At 36.0% G+C, this 13,535-nt stretch overlaps 1 protein-coding gene across 4 annotated transcripts in view; it reads left to right on the forward strand.

Moving 5' to 3' along the window:
* aplp1 (amyloid beta (A4) precursor-like protein 1) overlaps positions 1-13,535 on the forward strand; it is a 71,954-nt gene that overhangs the window by 34,883 nt on the left and 23,536 nt on the right. For all 4 annotated transcript variants that reach the window (XM_055197115.2, XM_055197114.2, XM_055197118.2 and 1 more), the window contains exon 2: positions 13,150-13,335. In XM_055197115.2, coding sequence (XP_055053090.2) covers positions 13,150-13,335 — 186 coding nt within the window. The remainder of the gene's footprint in view (positions 1-13,149; positions 13,336-13,535) is intronic.

Genomic DNA, 13,535 nt, shown 5'->3' on the forward strand with positions numbered 1-13,535 from the left:
TGCCTCAGAGCAAGCATTAAACAAGATACCGAATACCAGGTCTTTTTTCTAATAATGCAACTTTGTTATTGTTACTAGAAGAATCTGCAGTTAGATGTTACGTGCAACCTTTCAGTTTACTGCAGTTTATATCTGCATAACCTCCAGCACAGATCTGAATGCTTTAAATGTTTTAGTTCTTTCATTTCAGCTTTGTCCTTCAGAGACCTTTCTTTGAATAGATGAAGGCTGCCATTAACAATAAAGAGATAACAGGCCTCATATCAGATATAGTACGTTGCAGTAAATCGCACAGGGTTGTCTGTCCTACCCATTGTATGCTATACGGTTGTATTTATTTAATGAAAAAGTATTGTCAGTGGTCATTTGCTCATACTATTTTAACAGAATGTAATAAATCACATGATGCACAGCATGAAGTCATGCGTAGCTGCTGTTTCCAGAATTCAATCTAACCTACGCCCGAAGACTTGGTATATAACAAGGCCTCTATGTTTGCATTCGTGTGTGTTTTAGATCAGACCTCAGGGCTCTTGATGCACTTCTATCGATCGAAGGAGCGTGCAGCAGTTCAGGATATTGATATTGAGCGTGTGCGTTTCTAAGTGTGCGTTTGTGCCATGTGTGCATATGGAAGTAAGAGCTGGAGATGGGGGTGGTGAAGAGCGTGCAGGTTATCTTCTCAAATGTCCGGAAGCCTCCCGTGTGGCTACGACCTTCCTCCTGTTAAAGAAAAACTTATCTCATCTCATTATCTGAGCAGATAGAGGTACACCAGAAAAACCCATACCAGCCCCTGGATCACATCAGGGGTCTAAAACCACATCAGAGGTCTAAAAACTCTGATCCTAATCTGTCTAATACCACCTTGAGAACATCAAGGCATTGCTATAATGCAGCGTGGGTGGGAGCATTACAGCACATTTACCTGTGTTGTATTTCAAAGTATATGGAAAGTGCCAATGAACATTGAATTGTTAGAAATAGATCCACACAGAACCAGCGCCCGTGAATTACTCAAAGCTTTGTGGATTCGGCTGTCGAGTTATAAACATCAGCTGCTCTTTGTGCATGTTTATTTGTTTTGCCTTTATATAATTGCATTTGAAAAATTGCTTTTAGGCACCACCAATTTTCAGTACCAGCAGTTTTGCCGTATTATTAAACATTTTTGGCCGACTCTGATAGAAAATGTCACGCTTGGCTTAGGTGCATGTACAGTCTTATTGCATCCTCTAACTAAAAAAGTCTTACACTTTTGTTTTACCATTAATTTATTTCTTATTTATTTTTCTGCGTATCTGATGTTAATCTGGAGTACCTACAAGTATAGAGTAGTATAATATTCTTCATATCTCCAATGAGTCTTTAGTTTTATCAGATTTATAAAAGACAGATCAGCTTTAACGATTCTTACGGTAATGTACGAAAAAATTCGGAAGGAGGAGTTACGAGCTGCGGGAGGAGCTGATGAAATGATACGTATAGCTTACCCCTGAAATGCCAGCTATACCAATGTTCGAAAAAAACTTTCTGAAATTTGTACGAACCCTGACGAAGTGCATTCAGCACAAAAATACTCTGTAACATGCCCAACTGCTTTTTTGACACTTTGCATTTGTTTAGCACGAGGAAACCAACTCTTAAACTGTGTTAATAAGTCAGAATGCATGAAATACCATTGACCCCCCCCCCTCCCAAAGGGCATTTGACTTCGTCTTTGCATGTTTGCATATTACGGCTAGGTCCTCTTTAAATGTATTCCGGTAGGGCTGCATCGACATCACAATACGTGCATCTGCAATAGTCACATCGGAGAACATACAGTGCATTTGTTTTTTAAAGAAACACTACTTGGGACCAATTTTCCATGGTAAATTTTATAATAAAGGTTTCAGATGGCAATCAAAGATGTTTTTGGGAGAAATCACTGAGCTATAAAAAATGTGTATAAATAAAGATTTAATTCCTCTTAAACTAAGCTTGGATAATGGGGGAGTAAATTATCATGACATTTTTGTTTTAAATTTAACTCTTCCTTTAAACTTTTTTTGATCCCCTTTCACACAGTGCACTGATCCCAGACAATTGCCAAAAATTGCCTTCTGTGTGAATGCAAACATGTCCTGAAAATAGGCCTGTACAATATTGGGGGGAAACTCACTGTAATGTTTAGTTTTTCTGCGATGTATGTTGCGATGTGAGAAATACAGCATGATTTCACCAGATGACTTATAAAAGCTCAGTTTAAGAGGAATTCATTTTTTTTATATAAAATTTTTGTATAGCTCACTGATTTCTCTCAGAGACATCTGTGATTTCCTTCTGCCATCTGAAACCTTTTTTATATAGTGCACCACTGGCAAAGGTGACCAAAATAGTGTTTCTTTAAAAACAAATGCAATGTATTTTCTGCAATGTGACTATTGCAGATGCAGGCATTGCTGTGTAGATGCAGGCCTACCTGAAAACATATAAACTGGACCTATAGTAACATGGTTAAAAATTGACAGCACAATTGAGTTTCAATTGCAACAAACCAACAGCATTGCGATCAGTGTTTGCATTTCTTATTTGCATTTTAAAGGACACACCCAAAAACTGCACATTTTTGCTCAGGCCTACAAAGTGGCAATTTTAAATTTTAACATGTTATAACAAATTATCTGTGGAGTATTTTGATCTAAAATTTCATATATGCACTCTGGGAACACCAAATACTTATTTCACATATTTAAAAAATCTCATACTATGACCCCTTTAAGGGGTGTGTCGTAATGAGGGTGAGTGTAGAACTGCGCCCACTAGAGGGAAACGTAGTCGGCGATCCAATTTTTTCTCCTTAAAAGGCTCAGTTTTACGGCTCGACAGCTTATAAAAAACTTATTTCTGTGTCTTTTAGCTTGCTAGCTGTACACCCTGTCACACAGCAGCTTTTAGGCATTATTCTGTTTTTCGTTAGAAGCCAGAAATGACGAGGATGCAGACTCTTGCAATACAAAGTCAATGGAGACGGTTGGATTGTTTTCCTCCCGGTGGGCGTGGTTTTCAAACTGCGCATCATAACCTGAAAACCACGCCCACCGGGGGAAACACATTCCAACCGTCTCCATTGACTTTGTATTGCGAGAGGCTGCCTCCTTGTCAATTTTGGCTTATAACAAAAAACAGAATAATTCCTAAAAGCTGCTGTGTGACAATATGTACAGCTAACAAGCCAAAAAAAACAGAAATAAGTTTTTATAGGCTGTCGACCTCAAAAAACAAGCGTTTGGAGACACAAAAGTGGAAACAGACAACTTTTCATAGTAATACTATTAGTAGAACTGCGTCCACTAGAGGAAAAACGTAGTCGGCGATCCACTTTTTTCTCCTTAAAGGCAGGGTTTTACGGCTCGACAGCTTATAAAAACGTATTTCTGGGTTCTTCGGCTTTTTAGCTGTACATATTGTCACACAGCAGCTTTTAGGCATTATTCTGTTTTTGTTATAAGCCAGTAATGACAAGGAGGCGGCCTCTCGCCATACAAAGTCAATGGAGACGGTTGGATTGCCCCCCCCCCCCGGTAGGCGTGTTTTTCAAATTTGCATAACTGCACTCTGTCTCTATTGGTGATGTAGAGAAGACCAACATTATCATAATTCCTTCCACTTCGGACTCAGCCTGTAAGTTAACTCCTGTTAGCATTGCATTGTGCGCAAATCTTTCAAACATGGTAAGGAGTGTCACATTTCCAGCTGACGTCAGAGGTATTCAGACCAATCATAACATACAGATTAGCGGGCCAATCATGGACACTGTGCGTTGTAGGAATAGTGTGAAATCTGGAGCTACAAAAATGTATGTGGAAAAGAATGTGTTTTTTAACCATAAACCACGCAAACACCAAATACACAAAATAATGTTGTTTTTTAACAATGAAATAATCTCTGTGTGAAAAGGGCTTTGGCGAACCAAAAATGGTTCTTCTATAGCATCCCATTGCTGTGAAGAACCCTTTTTCGAACCTTTATTTTAAGAAGTACAGTAAAAAAGACTGTTTTGTAATTTTAAAGCTTGGCTTAAGAAGTATTTTCACTTTGATAAGGTTAATGGTAATGCATCCCTTATTCCACAGAACTCCATGGATTTTCCCTTTTAATCCGATCACACAGCCAACACTCTGTCAACCCAGCGTTGGGTCAAAAAGGGACAGACCGAGCCAATGGGTTAAATTAACCCAGAAAATGTTTATATTTGACCCAACAATGGGTTAAAACAACCCAGCATAGAATAAATTACAACCCAGTGGGTTGGGTTCATCCCTTTTTGACCAAACTGGGTTGAGAGCATAGTCTCTATGGGTGCTAACAAATGAGTCAGTTTTTGCACCAAAATAAGGCAAGAAAATGAACAGATGATTTCTTGCTGGAGGACAGATTCATGAGAGCCGCAGCTGTGTGTTGACTAAGCACAAGGTCATGAACCAGGGCTCTCTTGAACTCCAGAAGCACATTCAGATACTCCAGAAGCCATAATAACCCATTTGTCAAGGGTTGATGAATTTTTTTCAAAATTTTTAATCCAACAGGCCTTATATTCTCAGCTCCGCATCTCTCCTCCCATCTCCCCATATTTATTGTATATTTACGCCTCAGATTTATATATTTATTTCCTCATAAATTTTAATTAGGACTTCAAACGTTTTCGCAATGGCCAGCAGAGGCAAGGTTTTCCTTTGATCGCTTTCACCCCCCCCCCCTCTTTTCCTCCTCTTCCCCCTGGGCATCTCTGCTCTAATTGGTTGCCTGAGTGCTATGTGTCTCTCCTGTCACTCACTCCGTCTGTCGTTGAAGATTAAAGTTACGTTTTTTGCCAGGGTTGCCAGATTGGTGTCCTCACCGGGGATGTCATTGAAATGCGGTCAACTATGGAGTGTAAAAGACCCCTGCAGGGCTTATAGGAGCTGATTTTGCTTTGATTGCGTCTTTACACCCACAAGCGAGGAGCTGTACAACCTCACCGCACTCCTACTCAATCCACGCATACTAAATCAAACCCGGGACTGACGCACAGAGCGTCTGCTGTTATAATGACATGCTACTGTGGGTTGTTTTCATCGTCATTATAATGTAGTTGGTCACAGAAAGAAGACAAAATAAATGACAAAAATGGTGAAGTGGACATTTTTTGTAGCCTGAGGAGAGAATAAGTAAGGAATAATTGACGATGGGACATTATTCGAAAATTTTTATTTTCTTCAAATACTTCAAAGGACCGAAGTCAATTATTCCGCTTATACCACAATTACCACAAACATTGCTCTGGTGGTTATTTCAAGACATTTGACAGGTCAGGTATGTGGTTTACAGAAAAATAATCAACACTCGTGAATAATTTTTCAACCAATCAGAATAAAGCATGTAACAGATCTGTGGTATAAACAAAAATGACCATAAACTGTGCGCAGATCATTTATGTACAGTTATATATTATGTGTGACCCTGTCTGTAAAATCAAGGCTAAAGTCTTATAATCATTTTATGAGATTAGGAGCATCAAAGTTTGATTTCAACCATTAATTTTTCAACTTTAACATGTCTAACTCAGTCAATATTAAAGATATCGAGGTTATATTTTCACAAAATGTTCTTTACATGTAAACATGTAAGGTGAAGCGATGTGTTTGGGTCAGAGGTCAGTGTTCCACCTGACGCATGTCTTTTGTAAACATGTGTATGGCTGTAGTCTGTAAAGCTAGAAATATAAATGTTACTGTACAAACTTTACTTTGAAAGAGATTTCATAACTATAGATTAATTTTTGATGATGAACTCACTTTTTGGGGCTGTAAAAGTGGGGCACTATCTAATGACATTATAAAGCTAAAAAAGAGCCAGGATATAATTTAATACAACTTAAACAACCCATCGATGGGTCAAAAGGGGAAAAACCCAACTGTTAGGTTAAATTTACCCAGAAAATATTTATATTTGACCCAACAATGGGTACAAAACTGTCACTAGGGTGGTATTCTAAGTTACTTCTGTTTACATTTATACAAAACATAATACAATGTTGTACATTACTGTACCTTAAGGACCTATTGTGTATCTTTAAGGGTACAGTTAAATATTTTGTACCCCTCACAAAATATGGTACAAAATTGTTCCTTAAGTACACAATACCAACGTGATCTCATGAGAATACGTGTGTATTTTTACGTTTCATTGTGGTTGTACAATACGTACATTTACTTACGTTTAAAACACACTGAAACGTACAATATCGACGTTTTGTCAGGACTAATACGTAAATTATTTACGTATTTACAGCTTTACAAACGTACAAATTTGTACGTAAGTAATTCCTATTCATAAATATTAAACTCGCGGGAATTGGCATTTCTTACTCATAACGATGACATGTTTTCAGTCATATTTTCTGACTTATTTATTTAAGACAGTTTACCTAATGAAATGATTAGATATTCAGAGAATTTCACAATATTTTACATTTTTAAACTTTAAAATTAATAGCATTTCTGTATTTATATTTATTTTGTTTGCCATGACAGACAAAAATGTGTTTTCTCCTCCTGTCTTCTATGCAATACGCTTTTATTATTACTATAAGCAATAATTACAACAAAATACAACATAAATCCACATCTTTAAAATTCATACGATTGCGAGGAACAGATCCAAATTCAACCCTTTATCCAGCGATTTTGATTCGAGTTCTCATCAGCAACCGTAGTCAGATCGCGCGTTCGTTAATGTGAATTCAAATATATCCCGCCTCAAGAAGCTTTACGACACATTGCTTTACGGCAGTAATATCAAAAGCTCATTGGCTCTTTGAGTGCCACGTGACATATTTGCGTCATTTTCATTTCCGTTGGTGTACGTTTGAAATTAAAAAAGCGTGCCGTGACAGAGGGAAGCCGGATCAACGCTGATCAAACTCTTGTATTAATAACTTTAATACTTCTCTTTACTTCATATACTCCAGAGAGGACCTTGGCTGTAGCACATCGTCATTTTAACTACTTTTGGTACGGATTTTAATATTCGCAATAAATAAGTTGTTGTGATTACACTTGTCTGTCTGTTATGATTTTTTAAACAGTATATACGTTATGTTTCGCATAGGACTGTAGCACCTTAAATTATCTTTGAATGCTATATTGTTACTAATATGTTCCTAAACATATCTGTCCGTTACGTAGCATAATTGAAAAAGAATACATTACGTATTTAAACATTTTGTATAAAAAGCATTTGGGTTTAGGGTAAGGTTTGGGTTTAGGGTAAGGTTTGGGGTAGGGTTAAGGATATCGCTAAAATGGTTAAAAAGAAATTATACAGTAAACTTTATGGAATGAAAGATACATTAATGTTTTACATTTTTTAGGTGTCAAAACGTAATAATGCTACGTTTAAATGTTGTAAATATGTATACATTGTATGTTTTAGCATCTTTTAAACGTACAAAAAATATGTTTTTTGTTGTTTAAAATTACGTGTAAATACTACGTATTAACAGTAAGACCAGGCTGACAATACACTGCAAAAAAAAATTATTAATTAATTTCTTACTTAGTATTTTTGTCATGTTTTCAGTAGAAATATCTAAAAATTCTTAAATCAATATGTATTTTTTGATGAGTAAAATGACCTAAGAAAATAAGTCTAGTTTTTAGACAGAAAATATACAATTTAAGTGAATTTGTGCTTAAATCAAGCAAAATATCTGTCAATGGGGTGAGAACATTTTTCTTGAATTAAGTGTTTAAGAAAAAAGTAAGATTTTCAAGATTTTTTTTCTTACCACACTGGCAGATTTATTTGCTTGTTTTAAGAACAAATGTACTTAAATTGTATATTTTTTGTCAAATTTTTTTTTGTCTAAAGAATTTTTTCTTGGGTTATTTTGCTCATCGAGAAAATACATTTTGATTTAAGAATGTTTAGATATTTGTTCTGAAAACAAGACAAAAATACTAAGTAAGAAAGTAATTTTTATGTCCTTAGTGTATATTGTACCCCAAAAGGTACAACATTTTGATGTGTTGTATACCCATAAATGTACAAAAATGAACATTTGAGGGTACCACCCCATTGACAGAAAAGTTGTAACTTTGCAGCATAAGTTAAATTACAACCCAATGGATTGGCCTTGTCCCTGTTTGACGCTGGGTTGAAAATAACTCTGCATTTTTAGTGTGTACACCTATGGCTTGAGGGTGAATAAAATATGGGCTAATTTTCATTTTGGGATAAACTATTCCTTTAAACATGTCTATATTTAAGGACGATTATGCTGAGCAGTATTGGTTATATTTCAGTCTAAATGACACAAAGGCAGTTGGTGTTTAAACACCATTAAACAATCTCTATTTAAATTACTGCTTGTCTTTCATTCAACCTCTCTACCCTTAATAAAAATGCACTCTAATTTACCAGATGAGACTAAATCTAGGATAAATCATTTCAATGCAGACAAATCCTGGATTAATAATGCTTTTTAAGATGCAGTTTACAGCTCTGTGTCATCTGTTAGTTTTGTATATATTTTGTAGTTGCTCAAAAATGACATACAGTAAAGTTAATTTTTCAGTCTGCTTTAATAAATACTCTTTGCTTGAAAAGCATTTTAATGACATATGATTTATGTAACCGTATATAACTTCTTAATGCATACCTTATTCTGACTTTTCTGTATTAATGTGACCTCAGTATTAATGTCCAGAGCTTGTGTGTTCCTGTAGCTCATGGGTTTGATTCCCAGGAAACACACATGCTCATAAAAATGTTTCTCTTGAATGCATTGTAAGTGACTTTGGATGAAAGCATCTTACGAATGCATAAATATAAATGTCTGATTTGACTCAATCTACTGTCTGATTTTATTGCTGGTTTTTGCATTTCCTAGATTAATTTAAATAAATCAGGGATGTCAAACTCATTTTAGGTTGAGGGCCGGATGGTAAATAATGTCTCCATGTGAGAGCCGGATAACTTTTTCAAACCTTAGTGTGCTGATAATAACAAAATTATTAGCAAGAAAACTAGAAAAACACAAGGCTCAAGTCTTCAGAAACATTAACATACTGTAAAATAACACAAATTTAGCCTACATCTGTAAAACCTCACTGATTGAAAAGCCTTAATTTAACTTCCTCTGTATGAAACCTTAACAGAATTATACCTCATGCTCTCTGTGTTGCCAAATAATGCCTAAATCATTCATAAATCATGAACTTTTCTTTGGAATATATTTGTAATGAGAACAGTCATTTAGCAAAGAAAATGCTAGATTTGTAAATTATTACAGTAAGTAGAGTTTGAAGTCATAAAACACAAACATTATGCTTTTAAATCATTTCTTTGACCACTGGATCAACATCATCTGTTTTGGGGCAGTTGCTGTTCTCATTTTTAGATGTTTGTGTGTGAATCCTGACCACCTACGACATTTAAAAGAAACTGTTTCCAAACTACAACTCACTGCTGTACGTCTCGTGTCGCCATCCCCACTAAACATAAACTGATTGATGGCTGTTTCATACATGGTACGGTTTCATATTCAGGGTCTGCCACATAAAAAACGGCAGAATGTTTGGGGGCACGAGGACTGCATGAGGTCCGTCAACGCTCCGCCTGTGAAACTGTCTGCATTTCGCTGATTTATGCATGTCTCCTATTTAAACTAGACACACATGACTGCCGAAAGGATTTTTAATATGTATTTAATATTTAATAATAATCATCATGCGGGCCAGGTTAGGTACCTTTGTGGGCCGTGTTCAGCCTGCGGGCCGTATGTTTTACACCCCTGTGCTGAATGAATGAAACTACATGTACAACTTGTCATTGCTAGAGCAAAACAAATGTGAGATGCACATAAAATGCACATAATTCACAACATAAGTAATGTTGTATTGAAATGAAGTCTCTCCCACATCAGTCTTTTCTTCTGATCTCTTGTTTTCTGTTCTGTTTTGATGTACTCAAATGACCTGATGGCCAATGAGCTTGTATTAACACCCGACTGTAGCGCTGGGTTACTGTTTGCATTGCCAGTGCGATCGTCCCCGGGGCTTTTCTGCAGGAGTACTGAACAGATTTCAAATCAATACCAACATCCTTTGCCAGAGAGAGAGAGAGAGAGAGAGAGAGAGAGAGAGAGAGAGAGAGAGAGAGAGAGAGCATGAAATGAATGAGTAATGTGAATGAGGGATGCACAAGAATGATTTTGGTACACAGGGTGTATTCAAAATGGTGTCTTACAATACTATTCTCACTACTGTTTTTGCTGTATGCACACTAGCTATACGATGCTTGGTTGTTTCAGTTAAAATAAATACAGTATTTGTCCATATTTGACCCAGGCATACAGCATTGTGGGTTAAAACCACCCAGCATAGGGTGGTGTTAAACCCAACCATGAGTTAAAGGTGCATTGTGCATCTTTTAGGATCTCTTGACAGAAATGCAATATAATATACATATCTATATTATCAGTACACTGCAATAAATGATTTTCAAGAAAAAATTGTTTTAGTATTTTTGTCTTGATTTCAGTAAAAATAACTAAAAATTCTTAAATTAAGATGCTTTTTCTTGATGAGCAAAACGACCAAAGAAAATAAGTCTAGTTTTTAGACCAAAAATATCAAATGTAAGTGATTTTTCTTGAATTTAGTGTTTAAGAAAAAAAATTTTTTTTGCTTGTTTTATGCACAAAATCACTTAAATTTGATATTTTTGGTCTGAAAACTAGACTTATTTTCTTGGGTCGTTTTGCTCATCAAGAAGAAGTATTTTAATTTAAGAAGATATTTTTACTGAAAACAAGACAAAAATACTAAGAATTTTTTTCTTGAAAATCATTTTTTGCAGTGTAGTGTATAAAGACCGTACATAATAAACTGTATTGTTTTTTATTACATTAGAAAGAGATGTTTTTATCTACATACACTACAACATTGTGTTTCATCACTATGTTGTCTCAGACGATGATGTTTCTCATCTAGCTTCACTATGCGTTTTGAAAGAGAGGGGTGAGCTGTGGGCCGTTTTTCAATACCAAGTACGCCAAGTTCGGACTTGCATCCTTCGTAGTTCGGACTTGCAAGTTCAGACTCGGAAGAACGAACTCCCGAGGACTCTGGTTATATTGCAAATGGAACAGCAGAGTACTTGAGGTCGTCATTCAGTCTACCAATACGTGCAGTCCTTTGCTGGCTATTCTTATTTTAATGTATTTTTAACTAAATATATCAAATGCAAAAACCCTAATATGTGGTTAAGGCAACACGTGAATATGCTGATTAGCTTTAATATATAAATATGTATTTATTACAAAATGAAGAATGATATAATACTACAATACTACAAAATGTTTATAGCTACAACATGAAATAAACGCAAGAAAAACATCCAGATAAGTAAAGTACAGTGTTAAGATTATATGGAAAATATGTCATTTAAGTTATAAAATCTTAACTTTAGCATCAGTTAAAAGCATATGCCGAGATGAGTCTGACCTCGTCAGTGTATACACTGCCGACCACCAGGTGATTCCCTGGAACTCACAAATCCAAAAGGAAATTTTAATAAAGGGATTATATTTACTAACTGACCACATATTTGAAGTTTATTCATCCATATTCTCAACTAAACAGCTCTTAAAACTACATTATATGACACACAAAGAGTAATATTTAGAATATTGTACAAGCTTTAAGCTTCATTGCCATTGACGCGAAAGGCATTCTGGGAAATTGGCTGTCAGAAGTCCGCACAAGTCACCTCCTGAAGCATCCTCGATAAAATGGGCGGATCAAGAACACATCCGGGGATGTTATGTGAACTTGGCTTGATGCAAACTTGGATTTAGAACAGTACTTGGGTCGCGACTGATGACGTTTTACAAGTCCACAAGTACAGACAAGAACGCATATTGAGAAACTGCCGTGAAGTGAGCCATAGCTTGCAATTCACAATCTCACCTCTAGATGCCGCAAAAAATCTACACAGTGGACCTTTAAAGTCGCAGTGAAATTGAAATGAAAAACTGTAATTTGTTTTGGAATATTGTGTTTTTTTTTTTTTACAAATGACTTTGAGCTTTATTATTTTTAAAAATGTATGTTCTATCATAATTTTTTATGAAAAACGCAAATCTCCTCTCCTTCTCAAAACAATCTCTCTTTACCTATGGTCGTATGCTATGGCAGGTGGGCGGGGTCAGTGAAAAGATTGCATCAAATAGCAAAATGACCCAACTTCAAACGATCCAATAACTTCTCCAAATGGATGAATTCAAGTCCATCCCTACCTTTTTTTCCATTTCAGATGCTGTTTCATTCGGATATATGTCACCACAGGGAAAATAAGACAATCAGTACTTCGGTTTTATGGCGACTTTAAAACAACCCAGCATTTTTAAAATGTACTACTGTATGTAAATGGTCTATTATTATACTGAGCCACTCCTATTTTTCAAATTAATAATGTACCTTTGCTTTTAAGAAATCATTTGTATTTTCCTCTACGTGTGGCTATTTAGTAACACACAGTTAATGTTTTATGCATCCCTGAGTTGCTTTGCTCATCCTTGTGTTGGCTTTTTCTGTCCTTCAATCACACACACAGATACAGAGGTTTGATGAGAGATAGATAAGCTACTTTTAGGGTTATCAGTCAGTCAGGCTTTCTGCTTCAATTTGAAATTCAATAATGGTTCTCCATGTTGTATTTCCTTCTTGCTGTCAAGGCAGTGATAACAGCTGAGCTCTCTCCTCTTCCACATCTCGGTATCTCTACTCGTCCTGTCCACTTCACTATCGCTTTGAATATCTGCTGGTCTCAATGTTCTTATCACTCTGTGGTTTGCAATAATAACAGGCAGCCTGGCTTAACTTGTTTTTATTGTGAATGTAGGCCACTTTGAATCTAAGATGGTGCAGAGCAATCTTTCTTTTTCCCTCTCTCTTTCTCTCTTTGTTGTTTTCTTTGTTGTGGTTGTATACCTGAGCTTAAAATTGTTGGGTTCCCTGAATAAGAAAGCATATGCCAAGAACATGCATATGTAGTCAATTGTGTCAATATTGAACCCATATAATAGACTAAATCTTTCTCTCTCTCTTTCTTTCTCAGGCTGTGGGCATGACTGAGGTGAATGGACCGGTTGGTGGTCCGCATGTGGCTGAACCTCAGATTGCGATGTTTTGTGGCCGTCAACTTCTACACATGAACACTGAGACTGGACATTGGGAACCAGATCCTCAAGGACGACAGGGATGCTTCACCCAGCCCAGCAAGATCCTGTCATACTGCCAAGAGGTGCTCTTCTATTCTGTTATTGCTATTTTACTTTGCTTTGGTTTTGTATTCCATTTTTGATGTGTTTTGTCATTTATATTGTATTTTTGTTGTGTTTTTTTATTAACTGTTTAGTTTTTTTTGTTTTGGTTTTTCTCTGTTTATTGTTTTTATTTTGTTATTCTGTTTTGTTATTCTTTTAGTTTTCTCTTTGGGTTTGT

The sequence above is a fragment of the Misgurnus anguillicaudatus genome, chromosome 24, assembly GCF_027580225.2.
Source record: "Misgurnus anguillicaudatus chromosome 24, ASM2758022v2, whole genome shotgun sequence".
Lineage (NCBI taxonomy): Eukaryota > Metazoa > Chordata > Actinopteri > Cypriniformes > Cobitidae > Misgurnus > Misgurnus anguillicaudatus.